General features: G+C 46.5%; 1 protein-coding gene and 1 long non-coding RNA gene across 9 annotated transcripts in view; one reads left to right on the top strand and one right to left on the bottom strand.

Annotated features, from left to right (window-relative positions):
* Window positions 1–16,654, bottom strand: part of ZC3H4 (zinc finger CCCH-type containing 4) — a 53,141-nt gene extending 36,487 nt beyond the window's left edge. For all 8 annotated transcript variants that reach the window (XM_051989301.1, XM_051989302.1, XM_051989305.1 and 5 more), the window contains exons 1-5: window positions 16,498–16,654; window positions 3,635–3,854; window positions 2,220–2,330; window positions 874–1,093; window positions 358–509 (exon numbers count right to left, since the gene is read on the bottom strand). In XM_051989301.1, coding sequence (XP_051845261.1) covers window positions 358–509; window positions 874–1,093; window positions 2,220–2,330; window positions 3,635–3,854; window positions 16,498–16,646 — 852 coding nt within the window. In that variant the 5' untranslated portion in view covers window positions 16,647–16,654. The remainder of the gene's footprint in view (window positions 1–357; window positions 510–873; window positions 1,094–2,219; window positions 2,331–3,634; window positions 3,855–16,497) is intronic.
* On the top strand, window positions 13,792–15,442 carry LOC127556260 (uncharacterized). Its single transcript, XR_007952387.1, has 2 exons — window positions 13,792–14,287; window positions 14,600–15,442. It is a non-coding gene; the product is annotated as an uncharacterized LOC127556260 (long non-coding RNA).
* Window positions 16,655–25,407: the final 8,753 nt, after the last annotated feature.

Here is a 25,407-nt window from a genome sequence, read left to right as displayed (position 1 = left end):
CGCCCATGTTCCCCACTCTCTGCGCCCCATAGGCTGACCCTTCCCCTCACGCCATGGGCCAATCCTTTGTAAAGAGAGCGCCACGTTTAGGATGGCAAACAGGCGGTGTCAGAGCCTGCCCGTCAGACCCCAGCCCCAGCTGCCTCTGCCTGGGCCCTCGCCCGGCGAATCTGCGCCAGGGCATGCTGTAACCTCTGGAGCTCGGCCTTGTCCCCCTTCCCTCAGAAGACCCGCTTAGGCTAAGATCCTCTGGGCTGGGCCTGGGGACCCAGCCCCCCAAACCATTCTCCAGGAACGCTGCCTTCCTGAAGTCACCAAAGGCAAAACAGGGAACAAGCCAGGAGAAGCATCTCGTACTTCCATTTCTTCTTCATAGAAGTCTTCTTCCTCCTCAGGGTGGTCTCCCATGGAGCCTCGGCCCCTGCCCCGGTTTCCTCGACCCATTCCTCTCCCTCTGGATCCTCCACGCCCTCCTCGGCCTCTGTAGCCCCTTCCTCGGACTCTGGCTCCTGCAAGAGAGGGATTCAATTGTGTGAGGGGAGCAGAGTCAGAGTCCAGGCCAGGCGCGTGGAGCTGCCCACGCTGGCCGGGGTCGGCCTTTCCGGACTGCTTTTGCCCTTTTTGCTAAGAGCCGTCTCAGCACTAAGGGCGTGGGGTGGGTGAGGTGACGTGGAAGAACAACAGCCCTCCCTGGGACGGAGGGCACACAGGGCACCGTACCACGGGTACCATTCGGCAGTGCCAGGGAGGGCCGGGCTGCCCCTGCCAGCCCCACAAAGCTTGGAAAGCCTGCGGTCCCCTTCCACACCATCCGGCAGAGACCTTCCTTGCCCTGAGTCCAGAACGAGGAGGGATTTCTCCCGCAGGGCTCACCTCGCCCCCGGCTGCTGCCCTCCTTGGCCCGTCTGTACTGATTCAGCTCCTTGGTAAAGTCGTCGTACTCTTCCTTCGCCAGGCCTTCCTCTTCCTCCCCTTCGTACTCATACTGCTCATTCTCGTAGTCGTCGTACATGCCGTAGCTCTTGCTTTCCATCTTCGAGTAGCCCTTCTTCGACAACGGGGCATTGTGGGATGAAGGATACTGCTGGTGAGACTGGAGAAACAGGAAGACAAGGAGCAATGAGCTGCCCCGGCCAAGCTCCTGCAGGCCGCCAAGGGAAGGGCCTGGCACCACAGGCTGCGAGGCCGGCAGAAGCCCCCCCGACCCGCTACAACCCCGGAGCAGCTCCGACGGAGCCCGCAGACCCTCTCCTGCCATAGGGGAACCAACGGAGACGGGCTTGAGGGTTGGGGTCAATGGAGATTGGCTAAGAGGGTTCTGGTTTTTCTTGCTTTCTCAATGAAGGGAAGAATGGAAGTGAGAAAGGGAGAATGTGGATCAGAAAATAAAATAAAATTAAAAAAAAAAAGCTATCTCTAATTCCAACAATAGCAGCATATGTAAATCAACTACAGAATCTTTCATGGGCTTAACTTCCTGTTCATAATGAGTTTCCCAATTTACAAAGCCTTGTATACCATATGTCACAATAAATTTCTAAACAGTTGGATCTAAATATTAAGACAAAAAAAAATTTTTTTTTTAAATTAAGAGGATATGTGTTATCCCTTAACTCTGGAGAGGGGATAAATTCTTAGCAAGTTGTAACTGAAGGTGAATTTTAAGAAATAAAACAGATTAATCTGATAATCTAAAAAAGAAAGAGCTCTTATAGGATTACCTTATACAATTTTAACTCTGATTCCAAATTTAAGGCTCTTTCTATTACACTACATCAAATTGTCAAATCCTGAGCCATTTCCAGAGAGTGAGATATCTATCTACTTATTCTCCAAAAGATTTCTGGATTTGGTTTGGGCGTTTTTGTTTAGGAGAAGGGAGGTGGGAGAATTCCTTTTCTAAGGAGAAAAACCAAACTACCCAAAAGTAATTTCAATTTATGCCAAATTCAAAGATAGTACGATAAGATGGGGATTTCACTTCTGATACATAAATGATTTTGGTTACAAAAGCCACACGCTCCCTTTCAACATCAATTCTAAATTCTGAGGGACAGCCTGCCAGCGAGGACTCCCATGATATAACGCTGCTCTACCGGGACCACACACAACCATGTGTTTTACTCCCCGAGCCAAGAACACCGGGGTAAAAAGCAACGCTTCGTTAGAAGGGAATCAATCCCCTGGTGGGATGCGCTGCTTTTTTTGCCACTACTCACAGATGAATAGGGAGGACTGTAATCCCGGTATTTTCGATGGCTTTTCTCACTGGGGCTGAAATCAGAGTCTTCGCTGAAATCGGAGAAATCGTCGCTTGAAGACGCATGTCGCTAGGATAAAAGAGAAGCATGTTTAAGGCTTTTGTTACAGAAGAGAGTCTGTGACTTTCACAGGTGAGCATAGGAAAAAAGCAACGGAATTATCTATGCACGCCCCGAGAAGACTCCCTTCTCCAGCATCTATCGTATCTGAAGCCATCTTCAGGCAAGCCATCCGCCTTCTTTTCGGGTCTCTCTAGGGAGGCGGTTAATTTATCTGAGGGCTTCTCATTCTGCCCCTTCCTCCAGTTACTGCAACAGCAAAAATTTGGTGTTTACCGTGTGCAAAGCCCGCTCCTAGCCAGCGAAGGCTCCGAGACACTGGGCTCCTAGGGCTCGTAGGCCCAGTATATCTGACCCGACTACATTTCAAGGACGTCAGGAAGTCCCAAGGCCAAGGGTTATCTGACAGCCTGAGGGGCGGAGGGCCAGGGAAAACCTTGTGGAGGAGCTGCTATCAGAGCTAGCTTTAAAAGCTCTTTTCATAGCTCCCTTTTTTAGAATAACGCTTCAGATAGATAAAATACACTCGGTTACAAAGAGAAGACAAAATCTTTTCCAGAGGAACGAGAGGCTATTGCAAACACGGTCCTGCTGTAAATCACAGCGACAGAGCACGGTCCTAGAAGGCTGGAGCCCGGAGCTCCAAAGGACCGAGAGCACCAAGCGGGCCTTGAATACTGAGCGATTTGAATCAGCAGTGGGGAGCCACTAAAGGTAAGTGTGTAAGCTCAGTTCTGCTATGGCATGGGCTGAGCCAGGTACACCAGCAGTGGCTGGCTATGTCCTGGGCTGGGGCCAGAAGGCACAGAGAGAAGGGGACATGATGCAAGGTGCGGATCCAGTGCAGGGCAGCATTTGCTGTCCAGGCCCTGAGGGCGAAAAGCAAGGAAGAAGTGAAGCGAATCCTAAGGACCCAAATATTCATTTGCTTCAAGACTGCCACAGTAACGGTCCCAATACTGTCTCTAGTACTCGGTAACCCTTTAATAAACGTTCACTGGCTGACTGACCCCATCACTCCAGTATTCAAAATCCATCCTCATCTCCCCACTGAGAGACCAAGTATCTCCCTTCAGCCAGCTTCCGTGCTCGGGAAGGCAGCCCCTCCTCAGCTCCCCTCGTCTAGTCCCGTGGTGCCCAGTGGGAGCTCTCCTGGAGGGCAGGGATGCCGTCCTTCCTTCTGGAGCGCTCCTCCAGGGCTCGGTGCAGTACAGGGCACCAGAGGTGCTGGATAAATGCCCACCCATTCATCTCAAGCTGAGCCGAACAGAAAGAACCCACTGCAAGGAAAAGCGACGCTCTCAGCGACCTACCTTGTGTTTGGATTTCCGCTTCTTCTTGGAGCGCCTCTTCTCCTTCTCCCGTTCCTTCTTTCTCTTCCGTTTCATCCTCCGGTGAGCTTTCTCATCGTCCGAATCACTGTGATGCTTCTCTCCTTTCTCTCTTCGGCTCCTCTCTTGCCCTGTAGAGAGATCCTGGGTCTCTTCGGCCCCATCATCCTCCAGTTCTCCTTCTTCCAACTCTCCATCTTCCCTGTATACCCAAGGATATTGTAACATGAGAAGGCTTTCAAAGGAGCTTTGCTAGGCTGGGCTGCTTTCTGGTTTGAGTTTTGCCGTTTAAAATGTAACAGGTAACAGAGGGATCCATAAATTTGAAAAGATAGCATTCTTTCTCTAGATGGAAAGAAAGGCAGAGAGACAGAGACAGACAGACAGGGATCTAGAGAGCAAACCAGGTAAGAGCAGAGATGAGAATGTCTCCCCGGGAGGATGTGTGGGCCCTGCCTTGTCATCTCTAAACAGACTGCTTGCCATTTTCAGCCCCATCATTCTGAACCGAAGGAGCAACAGGGAAATCTAGACCACCACTGGACTACCCACAATCCTAGAGGATCCCTGAACAAGTTCACTGAGGAGAGTGGGACAAAGCGTGAAGGTAAGAAATTGAGAGGAAGAGACAGCAGTGGTGAGGTGCTGTGAAATGTCTCCTTGTGACCCAGGAAAGACAAGTACACAGGGCAGCCACTGTACTCCGTCAAATGCCCACATCCTCTGCCAGTCTCTGGGACCACATTAGAATGACAGGGGAGTCGCACAACGTCCCACCTTACCCCCCCAACTTCCGGCTGGCTACCTAGTGGGACAGAGCAGTAGGTCTGGAATCAGAAACATCTGACTTCAGATTCAGTCACAGACGCTTCCTAGTCCTGTGACCCTGGACCAGTTATTTAGCCTCTGCCTGCCTCAGTTTCCTGAATTGTAAAATGGGGAAAATAACAGCACCTGCCTTGCAGGCTTGTTGTGAGAATCGAATGAGATATTATTTGTAAAGTGCTTACACAGTGTCTGGCATGCCGTAGATACTCTGTCAATGTTTACTTCCTTCCTCTGCATCTAAACTTGCCTGAATCTCTCCAAGCTCACCTCTACCTTCTAAACACCAAATCCTTCCATTCTGTGCTGACCATCCCACTCTTTCTCATTCTGAAGTGTTCTGCATCAAAATGCTACCTCCCAATGGAAACCTCAAGGAGGGAAAAAGCAATTAAGGAGGGAGGGACCTCATCTTTTCCCACAGAGAACAGTCAGACTCAAAGACTGAAAAGAAGAAATTGGGCTTCCAAATGCCTTCCCCACAGTCCCTGGAAACGTTTGCTTACAACTGTAGGAATTCTACCCTTTCCAATTAATCAGTAAGCCCCAAAAGGAAATGAAGCCAGGTCCAGAGCTAACAGGAGGAAAATAAGATGATTCTATCTCAAAGGCCTCATTAGCAGCTTGATTTAAGGTCCAGAAGAACATTTCCACAATTCAGTTTTTCCACTCTATAATGGGAACTGTATGGCTGAAAAACATGAGGATAATAAGCAAGCTGATTAAGCCAGAGGAAACGGATCCTCTGATCTGCAGAAAAAATACTCATAACTAAAAGTACACCCTCCACCACCTTCCTTTCCTGCCTGGAATTCTCTTTTCTAGGTTCCTAAGGTATAAATGTGACTGGATAAAACTGGGATCGCTGCTCACCTTTATTCCCAAACCAAAAGCATCAGGGACCCATCATAAAAGTCTCAAACTAGCAGAGCAAAGCACCCTGGGTGAAGTTCAGCTCCCTGCCTCCCCAAACACAAATGAATCCACTCCAACTTCTAAAGAAAAGGAGCAGATAAATCAGACTCACAGAGAAGACACACACGGACACATTTCTGCCAGGCTCAATTTCAGACCCCCGGACACTCCACACCTCGGAAAATGCCGCTTTAGGCATGAGCTGGGCGAGGTACGGCAAGAACCCTTGTCACTAGCCCCCCTCCAGGAGGGGAAATGGTTAGTTAGTGTGCTGGGGCCATTAGAAGGCGGCTCCCTCTAGGAGCCTGTGTTCTCCAGAGAGAGCTAAATGGAAAATCTAATTGAAGTCATCTAAGAAGAGCAAAAGCCTTTGGGACAAATGTAAACCTCCTCACCAGGGGCAGACATCAGTGGCTGCATCAGAAGCAGGTATTCTGCTCAGGTGTCAGGCTCACCAAAAAGAGAGCCACGGTTCTGCATGTGTGACACTCTGATGATTTATTAAAGGGACTCACCCAGCAAGTCTAAATCTACACCTCGAAAATAGTGGGGAGTTCCTCCTGATCACTGAGCCTTAAGAAAGATATTAAGGATCTAGAGAAGGATGATTAGCTGGAATTGTTAAGTTTCACAAAGGATTTTTTCGGGTTACTAGAAGATGATGACAAATGACAAGGAACAGAACCTAGTCAAATGTACAATGAACAGCTTATGCCAAATACGGGCACCACCACTCCCACTGGAAGTCTGTGAGAGGACATGGCAATGACATCTTAGAGGGGGAAACTGAGGAAGGGCTCTCCAGGGCTCACATCATCAACTAACAGTAGAACAGATTAGAATTTCATTTTTCTGTCTCTTGCTATTCCTTTCTCAGGTGTGAATTTAGTAAAATACCCTATGCCTGTGACTGAGAAAGGATGGTCAGAGGGAGACTGAGAGCCCAAAGCCTCTCAGTCATCAAAGGAGATGCTCATTCCGCCTGCTTGCTCACTGGCCTGTGCTCCAGAAGGAAGAAGACAGACTGACCCACTAGATTTTCCACCCAAGGGCCCTCTGAGACTGCAATAGGTCTCCCTGAGCTTTCATGTTCAGTGAGGTGGTTCTTTGTACCCTGGGTAGGAAAGCCCTAGGACATTCATTAGCCCGAAGTGGAACTCATAGAGACAAGGAGCAGATTCAGAAAAACCTGATGTCCATTCATGGATGACTGACTCCTAATGGTTTATTAGGGAAGCCAGGGTGCTGGCGCGTCCCTAATCTGCTGGGGCTGTATTCCCCAAGCCCCGCTCCCTCCACCTCTCCCTGCAGCTCTTATAGAAGCACACAGGGCTTGCTGGGCCATGGATCAGAGCCTGCAGAGCAATCCTAATGACCTCATGTGCTTCAATCCCCCATCAGGTATTCTAAGCTAACTCACTTCTGTGGATCATCTCACACAATTGGCTGCAGGTCAGTGGTGAAAGACATAGCAAATGAAAAGATGAGACAGAGTTTTCTTAAGAGTTAAACGAGCAAGTCCTCACTTACTTGCATCCTCCTAGCCATTTTCTAAGACTGAACACAACAATACAACAATGGTGGGGGGAGTGGGGGCCTCCAAAACTAAAGGCAAATAGGACAGAATCAAAGCAAAATATCAGAAGAAAAATTTCTCAGGAAGACTCAAATAATCTCAAAGGAAAGGCTCACTGATCTAAACCTAGTTAGAGACTGATCTTCCCATCACTAGTGATCTTTCCATCTCTAAAGCTTACACTGAAACTATAATGGGCTAGACAAAGTTATCACCGAGACACTGCACACTCTATTTCTACCTATCCAGAAGCAGAATAGGGCAGGGCTCAAAAAGAAGGTCCAAATAAAAAGTTAATTCCACAAACAGCCAATTCTACCGCTTCCTATTCCTAATTTCCTCTGCAACAGAAGGCCAAAAGAGGAAGAGAACAAGAATTTAATAAGTACCTCCTACGTATAAGGCTCTGTACTATGGACTTTACAAACATTCCTCTTTTGAGAAACACAGAAATGGACTCTTTTAAAGAGTCAGAAGTGCCTTTTGATGGCATCAAATCTAATTCCTTCATTTTAGAGATCGGAAAACAAGTCCCACAGCTAAGAAGATGACACAATTCATCAGGATGAAGGCAGGGTTCAAGTGACTTAGAACGGAAGGTCATTTCAGCCAAGCCCTACATGAACAGTCATCTGCAAAGTGAGGTCTACAGTGATAGAAGAGCTGGACCAAAATGACACTAAGGGGAAAAAGAAGAGCCAGGAGATAAACCTGGGTCTCCTAAGCCAGGGTTCTACACCGGGTTAGAACTCAGGTGTTCCTGACTTCTACTCCAGAGATCTTTCCATTATACCACACTTCCCTCCCCGCAGCCCCAAAGCATCCTACTCAGAAAATTAAGGAACCTGTTTCTGAACCTCCTAAGCAGAAAGCCTATTCGAGGGAATTACCCAAGGGCCAACTGGATACAATACATGAACAGGGCCACCGCTTCCTGAGCTCTACAAGCAGGCAGGACCCAAGAAATTCTTCACCAATACCGGACTCTCTACATAATGGGCTCCAACAACTGTTCTCTCTCTTTAGGAACAAACAACAGCTATAAGAGAAAACATCTTAAGTGCACTGCTACCTATCAGAAGTACTAAGCAAGCCCACTCTGATAAACCTAAAATGGAAGTTTCTCTTGAGCAGAGCTCCTTTTGCTAGGAGGAACAATGCAGTGGTAATGATGAAATTAAAGACGTTTCAACAGCTGTCTCAAGAGCACTGCTAACAAAATCACTAAGTTGGTATTTCCCTTATTCCTGAGAGGGGATAGGGGTTTGGGGAGGGGAATGAGTGGTAAAACAGTTAAGAGACAAGCAGTCCAGGCCTCTTGAAAAAAGCAGTAATGGAATAACCAATCTCTGAAGAAGAGATGACACTGCTTGCAAATATTAATTCAAGTAACATGCGAGAAAAAAAATAATAAAGTCCTGTGAAACCGAGAAGGGCATAGATGATTGGAAAAGAAATATGGACATTCATGGCAATGGTGGGGGTTACCTGTAGAGCATGAGAGCCACTGACAGAAGGCAGCTAGCTAGCTAGGCAATGTGAAGGCCAAGGCTATGGTGATTGGCAGCCCAAACCCTAAATCTGCCAAGGGCCCGGGGAGGCTCCCTCAGTGTTCAATAATTCAGGATATTCAGAATGTATCCCGAGGGTTGAAAAAGGCCCCAGTGGAACAAGCCCTCGAAAATTAAATACAGGCTAGTTTTCCCAAACGTTTAGCAACTGACCAATAGACCTAACTAAGTTCCTCTGGAATCCTAAAATCTGACATTGCAGGAAAAATTTTACTAGGAGTTAGTGGGACTAGATAAAGCTTTTCTTTTAGAAAATAATTTGAGGGCTCTGCCAAGTCCCTAAGAAAGGTCTCCTCGGCATTCAAAGGGTCTAAGTGGTAAAGTCACATCACCACCATGATAAAACCTGGTTCACGTATTTTCAGGACCAGAACAGTCTCGAAATAAACCTTTGGTCTTTCACGTGTTTTGCTGTGTCCTTGCTACCTAGGTTCATTAATCAAGAGTAAAAGAGTACTACTAGTCCAACCTCCCTTTCACAATTCTCAAGTGTGGTCATAGCCCAGTATCTATGACATCATCCCATGATCTCCATGGCGATGTGCTAACACTAGCAACCTTTGAAAGCTGTAGGGAGGATGTCTGTCATACCAAGCAGAAACTGTGTTAGGAAAATCAGGAAAGGTCAACCGGCAGCATTCATCCCCATTTTCTTTGCTTTCAATTTGGCCAACAATCTTGGCGGCCCCCGATATGTTTCACAATAAGCTGAAGCCCACGGAGTCCACAAAAGCATCAGAGTAAGAGTAAGGAGGCCCTTTAGCAACTCTGCCATCAGACAGCAATTTTCCCACGTGTAAAATTAGGATAGTTAGCCCCCACCCTTCCCAAATCAAAAGCATAACAAGGCGATTGTCTGGACCGGGCAGCCTAATCAAACATTCTGAAAAGTAAAAAAGCTCAACACACACATGGCTCTGAGCAGAATGCGCACAGCCCCTGGCCCTCACAGGGTTATTCCAGCTAAAGCAACAAGACACTGAGCTTGAGTTATAAAGGTCTCATTCCCTGTCACCCACCCCCAACTTGCTCCAGAACAGGCCATCATACAGAGCAGGCAGATGCTTAATAACCATAAGGCGGCACGCCAGGACCCAGAATTGCTACAGAGACGGTCTATACAAAGCAACGGAATTGGTATTTGTCTTTCTGATTTTTAACAAAGGATGTCGGCACCCTGTTAAGAGTTAAAAGATCTGACTTCGTATAATGGAGTAATTGGGGGAAGAGAAAGAAGGTATAATAATACCAAGTGTATTTGGTTCTAAGAGGATCGGCTTAGCTTTATAGATGGAAGACAGCTAATTGTCCAGAGTTACTCGGAGGGAGAAAAAGCAGGCCTCAATCCTTTGTCCCAATGAAAATTCATTTATCTGCCTCATGTGCTCTAAGCAGCGGAATCTCTCTACAGGTGTGATTCCAAAGATGAAATGCTTCTTAGGTAGTGCCTTAGCATCTGGGTACAGTTTAGAATAAAATTTACCAGAGAAATCTGGGGGCAACAAGCTGGGGCTTTTTCCTATCACCAAGGCAGCTGGTCTAAATGTTTAAGTTACTTGAGTAACAGTAAAAGATAGCTTTGGGCAAACTTCTCCAAGACATTATTTAACTTTCTGAAAACATCTTCATTGACCAAACACGATTTTCACCATGCTGCCTATTAGGAGAAGTTCTGAAATATGCAGAAACTTCTGAATTCCCTAACCTTTCTAGCACAATCCAGGCCCAGGACCAGTCTAATCTAGGTCAAAAAAGCTGATATCAATTCCAAGAGGAACAATTTCCAAATATTTAAGGAAAAGGCACCAATGATTCCGTTTTCAAGAGAAGCCCCTCACCTGACAGTAACTACCTCCTCAAAGTTTGCTGCTATCTTAATTCACTCTTCCCAGGAAAATCCCAATTTCCCTGGTTCACTGACCTTAAGAGGGGAAGGGAATCTTGGCAATGCTCTACTGCAAACCCCTCACCACGCAAATAGAAAGTAAGACTCAGTGAATCAAGTGAGCTGCCCAAACAAGCCTCACGACATGGTGGGAATGAGGCTAGAATTCAGCCCAGCACTCTTCCCCCTGGCTAACCTTCTATTTCTAAATTTACTTAACATTTCCATTCTTTCCATACTCCACATACCCTCCTCACTGGAATCAAGGCAGGCCCAGAGTCTCGAACCAACTGGCAACCTGACCTCGTTAATACTCCGCCGGTGTCCTGCAGAGGTCACATTCCTTCATTCATTCAACAAATATTTACCTCCTACGTGCAAAGCTGCCAAGTAATAGGATTTAAAATGAACTGTAACAGGCCACAAAATGAACCCCTGGCTCGTGCTGTCCTTTAACTCAGGCAGGGAGCCACTGGCATGGGAGACATAATTCAGTGTAGAAGAAAATGGATTGGAACATTACTGATGGCTTGACTGACTCTGGGGAACAGGCCAGTCTCTGGCTCCTGACTGAGTGCCAAGGGCCCTGTGACCACATAGAGGCCAATATCTGCTAATGAGCGATCCCGATTCCCTTTGTACCTGACCCCTGGCTTTTATATTCCTTAGCCAAAGGGAAGTGGGATGAGAGGGTAAATCCCGGGTTAGTGAGCCCCAAGTCAAAGAACCAGATTAACAGAAACCGTACCAGAGCCAACACTCTAGACTTCCATGTGGTTTGCCAACGTAGAAATTGGTACCAATGACCAACCTTTTGCCTCAATTTCTCCATTCCAGAAATGTTACTGAGAATGAAAGCCAGCCAATGAGGACAGCACAATCTCAGTCACTGAAAAGCTTAAGATGATACTTATCAGGTCAGAAAACCAAACAGGACAAGGAGGCCTCAAAAATCTCCTAGAATAGATACAACTCCAGCACCCAATTCACGCAGATCACAATTTAAATCGACTGAAGCCTTAAAAGAGAAAACAAAACAACAAGCTAGTCTCTCTGCAAATAAATACCTCTGCTCGGAACTGATCCCAACACACACACACACCCCAGCCCATAATGATGCAAGATTAGTGCTAGGCCTCTAAAATGCTCCATGAGGACTGGCCCCACTTCTGTTAGGTCTAATGTCTCTTTCACAAGAAAGAGTTCAGAGGATCATTTTATTGATCACATTTCATAGTTATTTGTATCCACCAACCTCCTAGAAACATTAAGCCTATGATATTCAATCCACACCAATTTAACCATTACTCCCCAGCAGAGAGAGCCCCGCCAAAGAGATGGTCAAAGGGGCTAACAAAACCCAGCCGCAATCCTTATTATATGATTCATCCTAACACTTTGGGAAGTCAAGCACCCCATCCAAGTAGATGTCTGTCCAGGGAGGATCCGAGCTCCTCACTACCAGTCATCTATCTGGGATAAAAATGGGCCTACTGGCCTGATTTTCTATATTGATATACACAGTATAGACTAATAGGTCATCTAACTCTAGAGGGTTCAAGCCTTATCCTTTTGACCAGAATCACTTGAAGGACTAAATACCGTTTGCCTGCTCAGCTCTTTGGCAATGAAAGTGTAGGTGGCTTGCAGACATTTTCAGTTGAATGGTCCTTTATGCCGGCCAGGTGATTTCCTCCCACATTTCCAAGCATACATTTAGATTCACAAACTGCTAGAGAGATATGGCTTGACCTAATCCCAGCTTCTCACTTTCTAAATAAATAAGGCCAATAAACAACTACTTCTAGACGTCTCAACCAAGTACATCATTTTTCTGAGCCTCTGATTCCAAACTATCTCCTAGCTAATCTGCCATCCAATTGAAATTCCATATACCCTACCTGGTCGTAGTTTTTTCTTACGGGCTCTGCATTATTTTGTTCTGACTCGATTTAACAAATCCTGAAAGGACTCTGGAGAACATCTAATCCAATGGCCTCATTTTATAGAGTGATCTAGCACCCAAAGATGGGGAGGATAGCTCAGACCCACAGTCATACAAAATCCCCTGACAGAACTGTAAAGTCATCTACATTCTTATGACACTGGAATTTTATCCCTTCTAACTCCATAGAAGTAACCCATTAAAATTTTCTGGTTAGAAACAGATTCCAATCATAATATTTTATGTTTTTCCAAGATCTGGCCTGTGCTCTGCTATGGAAAATAGCTAAACCTTATTACTGTAGGATGTTTCCAACAACCACAAAACTTAATACAAAAGCATTACTTATTACAAAGAATGGCATCCCCAAAGTAACTATTTTTCCTATCAAAGGAGGAAAAAAAAAAAAAAAGAGCAAGAACCAGGCCACTTTGCCTGAAAATAAACATGGCACAAGAAAGAACTTTCTACACCAACAAATCTAGAAACCTTCTCTCAAACTTATAGTCAAATGTTTACTTCTAATCTTGCAAACCAGGAAATAGACAAGCAAACCCTAAGTCTCAGGAGCAAGACAAGACACTCAATGTCCTTTGGGAAGACCATTTTTAGCTAGGTTGGAAGAAAAAAAAAAGGGCAGGAGAGGAAGGGAATATCTCCAAACAGCTGCTTCTATGGAATTCTGGGGGTTCTGAAGAACATAAAATATAAAACTATTCAGTTCCACCCACTGTTTGCGAGACCAAGGTCAAGCTATGCATTAAAAAGAACCCAAAACTCCCTATCTGGGAAAGCAACTGATTTTTAGAGGATCCTGGCTCCTGTATCTCAATATTTTTCTGCCAAGAGGCTTCTGTTAATGCGTACAGTCCAAATAGTTTTTTCCTTAGATTGGAAACAAACAAACCACCTTGCTAACACTTGGACAAATTCATTTAACTGCTTGCACACAAAAATGGCTTCCTTAGAAGGCAGGCTATGAAACAGAATCCTATCTTTTTAAATGGTATTTACTAGATGTGCTGACAAGGATTCCATAAACATCCTCCTTTTCTATTTTGCAACATCCAGGAATTTGTATTTTGAACTATACTGAGTACATCAGTTAATTTTTTTTTAAAAAAGTGATACTGTAGCAAAGAATCATTTAAAACAAAAGTACAAATCCAACTTCAAGGGCAAACCCTGGGTTTTGTTTTTGTTTTTTTTTTTTTTTTTTGGCTTTACTAGATTAGATTTCATTTTCCTTTTAAACTAAAAGGATACATATTGGTGCAGGTCTGTATCAGGAGTGGGGAGTGGGTGGGGGAAGAAGGCCCAAAATGTACCCTGCATGTGGAGAAGACTTAAATGATAGGGAAACAGTTTCAACTTTTTCTTTACAAACTGTTTCACTTCGGAATATGCATTATCCAATACACTCAACCTAAAAAACAAACAAAAAAAAAACTTAAAGGAAAATGAGCATCCTTTTCCACTGACCCAAGCAGCAAGTTTTTGCTAAAAGGAGGTCTCTCATTTCAAACAGTAATGGAAAGCTGCTGGTAGCTATTCTTGGCCACTGGCCTCTTTGGGAGTGGGAGTGGATTTCACATTGGAAGGGAAACTTGACATCAATGTAAAACAAATTCAGTTCCCTTTAGTTTGGCCCTAGGAAGAATGATTTTCTGAAACATGTGCTCCCTGCGGGTGCTTCAGACATCTTTGCTCCGGCTTCTAGTGCTATGTCACAATGCTGAGCTGTGTGCTCACACTAGGCTCTCCCTCTCAACCACTGAGATCACTGACACATGAGCCCCGATTGCAAGTCAGACCCAAGAGGTTATGAAGCCACAAACGTGGTGAGAGCAGTAGTTATATGGGAGGGCAGTGGCCGACTCAACTGGAATCTGGACAGTGGTTCCCTTTCCCCCCAAAAGTGAGTCTTTTTAATACACAGACTTGTGGCTGGGGCAGGGACTACATGTGAGGGATGGCAAAGGGCCCTTATATGTACGGTACACAGGGCAAAAGGGAGAGAATGGAGGTTCAGCATGTGTTTTGTATTTTTCCAAGAAACTTATGCTTGTAAAACACATCGGTTGTACGGTACTGCAAGTCATTTTGTTGATGTTTTTTTCCTTTGTACATGAAGGACAGAGAGGGGTATACTGGGAGGAGGGGCAGAGGGGGGTGTACTGACCACCATGATTGAGTGTGTAACACATTCACATGAACTTTTCACTGTAAGGCACGTGCTTAACAAAGGAACAGTAGAAGCAGCCAGAAGCTTGGGACTGGACAGTTCACAGAGTTTGTGCTTCAACAGTATGTTACAAATGACTTGGTCAGTTTAAACTTCCATCAAGTATCGACACTGTAAGACACAGGAGAGAAGATGTGAGAGAAAACGTGGACCACTTCCCCCCCCAGTAAGGGGGTGGGGGGAGCAGCAGAGCAGGGTGGCGGTTTAACAAGAGCAGATCACATTGTTCTCTGTCCTATAGACATAGGCATGACTGGCACTGATACAGTATCCACTTTCTTCATAAAAGGATGAAGGCTGGAGATCAAGCAATGGATCTGAGGGGTAAAGAGGTCAGATCCCGACCACATGTAGATTTCGCTAATTGAGAATGATACAGTAGACTTTTTTAAAAAAAAGAAAACTGTGCACTTTCAGGGATAACTTAAAAATGATTAACTTGCAAGGATGTGCAACTCTCAAAGAGCCAACAAGAGCAGAGCGCCTGGTTTCAACAAACTAACTCTTTTAAAAGCATCTCTCTGGTCCTGGGCTAAGGAAGGAAGCAAAGAGAGAACTAATTTAATTACTGAATAAAAGAGACTACTTACCATCCCAACCCCTTGCATGCCATACACTTCTGACATAAGAGAACTCCTGAGAGGCCTGCTAATGAGTGTAAGCAGCTTGTGGTAAAGCACCTATCCCCAGGAGGGGAGGGGGGCAGCCCGAAGAGAAACCTGGGCTGGCAAGCACTCCTCTGCTAATCTGTTTATTTTCTCCTTCTGTAGGCTGGCTGCAGTCAGGAAGTAGGGGTTTAAAAAAAAAAAAAATGCTCACCCAACAGTTGTGCTTGTGTCTCTGAACGTGGTGGTTTTTTTTCCCTTTGAAAAGACAAGTTACACTCTCTAAAAAAGAGGCAAATTCCGGGTGCTGGAGGGTAAGGGGGGGGGCCTTGCGGTGAGGGTACTTGGAGCCCAGCAACTGCCCGGGGAGGCCCGGAGGTGTAGAGAATCTACTCGAGGGGGAAGGCAGCCCGGGACCCTGGGGCCACATTTCCTGTTTCGGGCCTCACCCGAGCCTGCCCCAACTAAACTGCACCCCACCCGGGAGAACCTGCCTGCTCCTCCCGCCCCAATGCCACTCTCGGAAGTCGGGATTCCTCAAGCCACTCCCTAAAAAATAAACAGAAATTTAAGGAAGAGGATTTTTCTAAGGGAAAGGATCCTAAATTTACCCTGACTTCCTCCTCCTCTGAAAGCAGAATTTCCCCTCTTCATTCCCCAAGAAAGGGTCCGGGAGCGATTCGGTCCCAAAGCCTTTCTTACAAAAAGTGGGGAGTGGGTACCTGGCTTCATCTTCCTGATGGGGGAATGGGGGGGTGTTCCCAAATCCAATCCCTCGGAAAGGAAAAAGGGGAAGGAAGAGAGCAAGAGAAAGAGGGAAGGGGAGAGAAAAGGGGGATGGGAAGAGAAGGGGAAAGGAGAGCGAGACAAAAGGGAAGGAGAGGAAGCTTCAAGGGGGGCAGGGGAATCCTGGGCTGGGCAGCGTGGTCCGGGCACGAGGCCCACGTGGTCCGCGGCCGCCCGGGCCTCGGGCCCCCCGCCCCTCCCCCACCCCGTCGGCCGCCCCCAGCCCCGGTTCCCGAGCCCCCTTCTCCCCGCGGGGGGGGGGGAGCCGGGGCCAGGGGCCGGGGGCGGCTGCTCACCTGGCCTGCAGCATGGCGCCCGCAGTGAGACCGAGGCAGGAGGGAAGGGGGAGGGGAGGGAAGCGGGCCGGCAGCGGCGGCGGGCGGGAGCCCGACCCCGCCCTTCCTTCCTACCCCCCCGCCTCCCCTCCCCCCATCATGGCCGCCCCCTCCCCCTCCCCCCGCCGCCGCCGCCGCCGCTGCCGGGTTACCCGACCTGTCGTCAGGGAGCAGGCTGAGGCCGGGGCGCTGGAGCTCACGCTGGGCGGTGGGGGACGGCGGCGGCGGCGAGGACGAAGAGGGCGGCGGTGGCGGGTCCGAGGCGGCGACGGCAACAGGGGGCGAGCCCGGCGAGCCGCCCTCCATGGCGGCGCGGCGCGGCCCGCGCCCCCGCCCCGCCCCGGGCCGCGGGGCTGCGGAGGCAGGCGCCTCCTCACAAGCCTCCCGGCCCCGAAGCCCGGGCCCTCATCGGGGCGGGCGGGCGGCGGGCAAAGAGCGGCGGCGGGGGCTGGGGCCGGGGCCGGGGCCGGGCGGGGGCTGGGGCCGGGCGGGGACGGGACGGGGGGCGGCGGGAGCGCCGAGCGGGCGCGGGCCCAGGACCAGGCCGAGGACGAGGAAAAGACGGCGGCGGCGGCGGGAGGCGCTCGGCCCCTCCGGGACTCCCTGCGGGACGCCCTCCCGCCCTCCTGCCCTCCCTCAGCGCCGGCTGCCCGCGCCCGCCGAGCTCGGGACTGCACACAAAATGGCGGCGGCTGTGAGCGGACGCTGAGGCGGGGGGAGGAGGAGGAGGAGGAGCGGCGGGCCGGGCCGGGCGGCTCGGCGGCCCAGGCCTCCGAGAGGGAGGGGCGGGCCGGGCCGGGCCGGGCGGGGCGGCGGAGCGCGTCACGTCCCGGGCGGCGGCGGAGAGGGCCGAGGGCCCGAGGGGCGGGGCGTGGGGCGGGCCGAGGGCCGGGCGAAAGAGCCGAAAGTCCCCCGTGGGGGCGGGGGAAAGCCGAAAGTCGGCGATGGGGCGGGGCCTGGGGCGGGGTCGAGTAGGCGCGGAAAGAGCCGAAGCGGACAGATGGGGCAGGGCCGGGAGCAAAACGGGGAGCCGCAGGGCGGGCCTAGGAGTGGCGGGGAGAGCCGAGAGGGCGGAGGGTGGGGTGTGAGGCCGTGAAAAAGACCAAAGTTACTGAGGAGGCGGGGCCTGGGGAAGCGGAGAAAGTCCTGGGCGGTAAGGGGGCGGGGCCGAGGGGAGCCCACTAAAGTTCCTGAGGGGGCGGAGCAAGACCGCCCTCGGGGGCCGCTGAGGACTGACTGATCCCGTGGCGGGAAGCCTCCCCGAGGTTCGCCCAAGGAAGAATCCGGGGCCTATCGGCCCCTTGCTCCACAGACTATCCTCTGTAGTCGACGTGTCCTCGCTCCCAAGTCCCGGCGACTTAGAAACTGCTGCTCCTAGAACCCTAGAGACGAGTTCAAATTTCTCTTGTGGACCCCTGGGCTAAACAGTGCCCCTGCCTCTGCCTCAATTTCCTCCTCTGTCAAAAGAAGCTGCTCATAGCACCTGCCCCCCAAGGAGCTGTGGGGAATTATTGAGTGAATTAAGGTACCCAGTGCACCTCATTCAAGCTATCTCTTGTCCTTGGGGAGCTTCACAGCTCCAGGAGGGAGATGTTACATTGTTACCCTCGTTTTTCAACTGTAATCATTTATGAAGTAGGAACTGGTTCCAGAGTCCGGGTCTCTGCACTAGTGCTCCAGATCCGGCCTGGAGACAACAAAAATGAAAGTGGACACTTTCATGATCATTTCATTGAGCTTATTGGCCAGTTGGGTCTGAATCCATTGTAATACTGGCTATCTCCCACCCACTCCCACTCAGGGTTTTAGGGATAAAATCCTGCTCTGAGAGGCTGGGCGATTCCTCATAATGAATGCTACCTCCTGGAGCCGCCACTTTCTGGTTTGTACACCCCGATGTTATTCAGGTCTTTCGGGCCTGTTGGACTCTTCATAACCCCATTTGGGGTTTTCTTGGCAGAGATAGACATTGGAGGGGTTTGCCTTTCCTTCTCCAGTTCATTTTACAGATGAAACTGAGGCAAACAGGGTAAAGTGATTGCCCAGGTCACACAGCTAGGAAGTATCTGAGGTCAGATTTGAACCCAGGAAGATGTCTTTCTGACTCTAGCCTAGCCCTCTATCCACAGTCTACTAAGCTGCCATCTCCCCCAGTATATCAAGTGTCAATAACAGGCATCTCCCTAAAACCCAGTGATTTATACCCCAAGGCCATCTAACTAGTGATTTATTACCCGAGGGCATCTGACTAGTTAACTTCACCGTTTTACAAAAGAATATTTACTGAGAAGTCATAGCAAAAACATAAAGGCAAGCACATGCCCTCCCAATGAGAGTCAGACTACCCCCCCTTCACCTCAGTCTCTGGAAAGAGCAGCTTCAAATTTGAAACAATTGCCACAAAGCATTGATCCCACCAAATTCTTGGCCAAGTCCCAGCCTTTCTCAAAAGGTACATGGTGTCTCACTGCCACCTGCATGTGTTGTTGACCTAGATCTCCAAGATTGCTGAAGCACAGGGAGTGGCTCCTAGCACACATTGGCGTGAACTCTTGTCCCCTGACCTCTGACTCCCCAGCTTTTGGAACATCACAAGATTGTTCCAGCTTCCTTCATCTAAGTAGAGGAGGTCTCTCCCAAGTCAAAAATAGAGTCAGGATCCACATAGCCATCATGGGGCTTGGAAGCCATATTGCATCCAGATTGGGGAAAGAGTCTGTCATCCAGAGGTTGAGAACATTCTTCTTCCTCCCTGGAACACAACCAGGAAACTGGTCAAGTTGCACACAATCACACACATACATACACATCTCCTCCCCCAGTTTTTTACGTGTGGACACACACACACATGCTTGTTGACTTATGCACTCCTTTCCTGTTCAGCAGCAACCCACTTAAAAATCACCACACCTAGAATACTCATGTTCATGCTCTGAGTCAGCCCCATTACATATGCCTAGAAGCAGGTTTACCCAGTCTAGAATGTGGTAACAATCAAAATGGCACCTCAGCTCAAAGCCCACGGAATTCCTCCTAACCATTCTCCCCATTCATATGTTCACACTAAGTCATTTCAAGACTCCCAGCTCGGAGGATGAGGGAACTAGGACTGAAAGGAGGAGCCCCCAGCCCGGGATCCTTAGCGTTTGACCCTATAGTCAGGAGACCTAGCTTCATTACTCATTACTTCTGGGACTGAGCAGATCAGTGTATTTCTATAAGCCTTAGTTTCTCATTCTATAAAAGAGGCTCGTCAACAAGTATTTGTCTTCTTTACCCACAATTGCCAATTTGATATTCCGATAATCTGATGTGATCTATAATGTGGATGATGTAGACACCAGATGATGGCAGGCACCAAAGTTGGGGTTCAGTCATGTGAAGAATTCTCAGTGGCCATTCTCTTTGGCAAAAGGTAGATTTATTTAGGGAAGAGGTTACAGCAAAATGAAGGGGTACACTAGACACCGGGAATGGTAAGTATGAAACAGTGGGAAAGATAAGTTCCTGAAAGGGACATGGCACCCCAAAAGCGTTAGCTAGCTATGAGGAGGAGAAGTGGGGTTGGGAAATTAGGAGAGAAAAGTTAGGAGAAAGAACACATAGATTGGGGGAAAGGAAAGGGGAAAGAAACCATGAGGCAGCGGGCTGACCCAAAGGCAGGCAGCAACCATGGGATGGCCCCATAAGTAGATTTTATAGGGAAAATTTAAGCTCAGGGACATGACTGGGATTTCTGACAGGGTGGGGCAAGGTGAGACTGCTCAAGACTGTACGGGGGAAGAGGAAGGGGGTTCAGGAGTTTGATATAATTTGAATTTCAGACTGGATCATCTCCCCAGAAGGTGGGACTATGGAGCTAAATTGATCCCTATCAGTGCCTTCTCTCTGCTTCCCTCAGGGATGTTTTTTAGTTTATGTCAAAGACACGATTCAAGACCTTATAAGTGAAAAGCCTTCCTCACTTTTGCCCCCCAGAATCACTTATTGTTCAGTCATTTTCAGTTCTGCCCGACTCTTTGTGGTCCCAGTTGAGGTTTTCTTGGCAGAAATATTGCAGTGGTTTGCCATTTCCTTTTACAGCTGAGGAGACTGAGGCAAATGGGGTGACAGGACTTGGCCAGCTTTTAAGTGTCTCAGGACAGATATGAACTCAGGAAGTTGAGTCTTCTTGACTCTAGACCCAGCACTCTATCCACTTTACCTTCTGGATGTGAATCTTTATAATTCTTCAAAGCACAGGGCCACTTCCTAAATTAGGCTTTTTCTGATTTCTGCTATTAATAGTTTCTCTACCTTGAAATTACCTGGTATTACTTTGTATAAAAGCAATTCAAAAAGCATTTATTGTCTATTCCAAGCACTGTGTTAAGCTTGGAAAAAGCCTTTGCCCCAAAAGAGCTTGAATTTTTTTTGGGGGGGAGGGAGGGGAAACAGGAACATGTTGTAGAAAAACAAATACAATATAAATTCAAAATAATGGAGGAAGGAGGCAGAACCATCTTTAACGTAAAGAGTGATTTGTTACCAATAGATTAAGGAATCCAGAGAATAAAATAAAAAGGTGGTGAAAATGAGGAAAGGACCCAGGAGAAATGCTGAGGAGCTGCCAAAGCTCTGAGTCTGAGCAAAGCATTGTTTTGTCAGAGCTTTTCACAAGGAACCACAGCCATAATCATTGGAGTGCCAATTTCCAAATGGTACTTGAGGCACTGAAATAACAAGGCTCCTGAGAAACCTCTGATCCTATTTCATAGTACAGGCAGAGCTGGGTCACCCTCCCAGAAGTCTGGGACATCTGCACAGAACATAAGAGCCCTGGGGAAAGTGGGTTCACGCTTAGGGAATAATATAGCAAAAAGGGTGCTCCCACCTACTGACTGCTTTTTCATACTTGTAAGTTGTTCAAACTGTTCCCAAAGAGCCTGAGGTTCTGCTGGGCTCTTGTCTACAGGGGAATCAACTGCTCTGAAGCCATGTCTATTTGGGCCCTGGCTCCCAATCTCTGGGGGAATTAAGCCCCAGGATTTAAAGACAGGAAGTCCAACATCCTCTGGACCCCTCAAAGGTCAAAGGGGAGTCAAAGGTAATTCCAAGGCCTCTCCTTCCCCTTATCCCACAGAAGATTTTTTTCAGCGATCTTCCTGGAACACCTATTCCAATTTCTGGAATCATCCCAGTTCTGACTACCTTGATAATTTGTGGATAGGACCTGGGGCTTGGCCAAGTTTCCTCAGCTTTGTGCAATGTCTCTTGTTGACTTTTCACCCTTAGTCTAAAGTCCATAGTGGATTAATTGAAATATCTTAGAAGCTAGTTAAGGTCAGTTAGTCAACAAGAACTTAAGTACAATTACTTAGATTTTTATATAAACTAGTTTTGAAAACACAAGTTTGATATGATAAGGGACAACTTAGCCTTAATGGGCTTTCCATGTTTGCCTCTAGCTATTTTTCTGATTTTCATCATCATGGTTTCATCAGAAACCATACTACTTCACAATACTTCACAAGCTAGGAACCCTTACAAACACCCACTTCCACAAACAAACGTCAGGCCTTTTTTTTTTTTTTTGAGATGAAGAACCATATTATATATCTTCTGCTCTAGTAGAAACGATGGGCAAAGAACTGGGCTACCAAAGACACTGTCCCCTCCTCTCCCCCTCAATCTCCCAAATGCAGCACCTCAAGATTGCCATGGCCTCCTTCTAATGCCCCTCTGTGGACTTGCCATCAACTTTGGTTGCTGGCACCATGGGAACTAAGGTCAAAAAGCAGCTTAAGGCCATGGACACTGCCACTGTTTGCTCTATTGTTAACCATTTAACTTGTATAATGCTTTGCTATCATTCTTATTAGGTTCCTATCTTTTTTTAAATGAGTTTTTTTTTTTTTTAGTGTAGTACCCATAATTCCATTTTCCATATAAGTTCCTTTGTTTTATTGTGTGATTTTGCATACTATGCTGATTTTTATAGCAGAACTGATCGTACCTATGTGCTGTTAAGGGATCCCTTGAACTTTCTTTTTGAGTTGCCATTTTTTCCAGAAACACTGGGCCCAGAACAAGCACCACTACATTTATGAAGCTGGAACTTGTAAGTAAGCAGACCATCCACCCTATCTTTATGCGTTTGACCCTATAGTCAGGAGACCTAGCTTCATTACTCATTACTTCTGAGAGAATGTAGCTTTTGCCCTTGCCTTGTTCCTCCCCTTTGGATGGGGTCTTGTCCTTTTCCCATTTTTACTGTCCCTTTAGGTAGAGATTTGTGTTTTCTCCCTGCTTTACTGCGACGTCACAAACATGCAAACTTCTGTGTTAGTGAACTCTTTGGGTCCCACGTGCACGCTCATTTCTCTTGTAATAAACCTCATTTTCACGCAAGTTTTGTGAAGTTGTGTTTGCTGTAACAGTGCCAAGAACTGAACTTAGGAAATACAAATAAAAAAAAAGCCCTGCTCTCCTACTCTCATATATAAGACATAGGGAGACAGACATCTAAACAACTATATCGCAAGATGCATATAGGATAGATTGAAGCTGATCAGCAGAGGGAAGGCAATATCAAAAGGGATCTAGAAAGGCTTCTGCTTAGAGGTCAAATTTCAGTTATTTAAAGGAAGTTAGGCCAGGAAACAGATAAAGAAGGAAAACTTGATCTTTTTAAAAATTGTTTTAATTATTGAATATTCTGTATTTTCCCCAGTTACATGTAAAATAAATTTTTTTACATTTGTTTTTAAAACTTTAGATTCTCTCCCTCTCCCTCTCCCATTAAGAAGGTACATGTGAAGTTACACAAAACAGTTCCATAAAAGTCATGTTGCAAAAGAAAACGTAGATCTCCACTCCCACTCAAAAAAAAGTTTTTAAAAAGTATGCTTTAGTGTGTATTCAGACACAATTAGTTCTTTCTCTGGATATCGAAAGCATTTTTCATCATAAGTCCTTCAAAAAAGTCAAGGATCGGGGCAGCTAGGTGGTACAGTGGATAGAGCACCAGCCCTGAAGTTAGGAGGACCTGAATTCAAATCTGACCTCAAATATTTAACACCTCCTAGCTGTGTGACCCTAGGCAAGTCATTTAGGGGTTAAATTGAGGAATTGCCTCAAGGGGAAAAAAAAGAGTAGAGGATCATTATACTGCTGTGAATAGCCAAGTCATTCACAGTTGATCATACCAGAACATTGCTATTACTTTGTATGTAGCATATTTCACTTTGCTTGAATTTATGAAGGACTTTCCAGGTTTTTTCAGAGGATCCTGCTCATTATTTTCCAGAGAACAATAATATTCCATCATAATCACATACCGTAATTTATTCAGCTGTTCTCCAATTGATACACACTGGAAGGCAGAACTTTCTAGAGTTTCTAACTCAAGGAAGAGCAAAAAGACCAATGTTAGTGGACATTGAATGTAAAACAGAGGATTCATATTTAATCTTGAAGGTCATTAGGAGTCAGTTGAGTTGATTAAATAGGAGAGAGATTGGGTCAGGCCTATATTTTAAGATCACTTCGGCAGTTAAATGGAAGTTGAAATGAAGAAGGGAGAGATATGAGCTTGGGACCAATCAAAAGGTTACTGTAGAAATCCAAACTTGAGGTGATGTGGTTCTATAGCACGGGATGCCAATGTCATAGGAGAGAAGGGGGCCTACATGAAATATGTTCTGAAGTTTGAATCACCTGAACTTGGCAACTGATTGAACATTTGAAAAAAGAGAGAATGGGGAGATTAAGGTGTAGAGACAAAAATAACAGATTTCCAGCCTACGTGACTGGAAAAATGGTGGTTCCCCTAGCAATAACAGGAAAATTAAAAGGAAAGGAAATTTGGGGAGCAGATGAGAGACTAAGGAGATGAGTTCAGTTTATAAATATGTTGAGTTTAAGAAATCTGTAAGATATCCAGATTGAGATGTTGCATAGGCAGCTGGAGAAGCAAGACTGAATGTCAGGAGAAAGGTAAGGGCTAGACAAGTAGATCTGGGAATTATCAGCATAGAAACAAATGACAATTGAATCCATGGGAGCTGAAGAGGTCACCAAATGAAATTATATGATGGAAGAAGATGAAAGGATCCACCTCAGGACCTTCGGGGATTACCAACAGGAAGAGAACCAAAACTGAGACCTAAAAAGGAGAAAATACCAAGGAAAAAGAAATAATCAAGAAAGGCAGAGGTTACAGAGAGGGGAAGATGGACAAAGGATTAAAAAAAAAAAAAGTCTTGGTTCATTTCTCAAATGGATAGGGAACTGAGTCAAATGTATTTTTAAAAGGGGGGGGGGGGGAAACATTCCCTAATTGATAAATGATCAAAGGATATGATCTATACTCAAAGGATTATAAAATCATGCATATCCTTTGACCTAATAATACCACTAGCATATGGCATGAATCCAAAAAAAGATTTTTTTAAAAAATCTATATGTATAAAAATAATCATAGCAGTTCTTTATAATGAATAAATAGAATTTATAGGGCCTTATTTAAATATTTCAGTTGATTTGAGATTTGCAAAATTCTTTGTATTATGTTATTTCATTTCTTCTTCCCTGATAGGTAAATGTTCTTCTCTCCATTTTACAGATAAGGAAACTGAGGCACATAGTTAAAATACTTGTTCAGAGTGCAACAACTGATAAGATTCAAACTAAGGTCTTTCTAGCAGCTCTTTTCTTAGGGCAAAGAGTTGGAAATCAAGGGGATGCCCATCAATTGTGGAATGGCTGAAAAAATTGTGGTATGGGATTATGATGGAATATGATTGTTCTATAAGAAATGACTGAAGCATACTTTTTAAAAATTTTCTTTTTTCCTTGAGGATTTTTTGGGGGCAAATCTATTGGGGGGGTTGTTTTTGTTTTTGCAATATGACTTTTATGAAAATGTTTTGTACAACTTCACATGGATCTTCTCAATGGAGGAGTGGGGGAAGAAGAGAGAATCTAGAACTCAATCGTAAAAACAAAAATAAAAAAAATTTGACATGTAACTGGGGAAAATAAAAACATTTTTTTAAAAAAGCCCTTGGTTAATTAAGATATTGTT

This window comes from Antechinus flavipes, chromosome 3, assembly GCF_016432865.1.
Source record: "Antechinus flavipes isolate AdamAnt ecotype Samford, QLD, Australia chromosome 3, AdamAnt_v2, whole genome shotgun sequence".
In the NCBI taxonomy this organism is placed as follows: domain Eukaryota; kingdom Metazoa; phylum Chordata; class Mammalia; order Dasyuromorphia; family Dasyuridae; genus Antechinus; species Antechinus flavipes.
The sequence above is the reverse complement of the archived record's forward strand: the minus strand, read 5'-3'. Positions and strand labels throughout refer to the sequence as shown.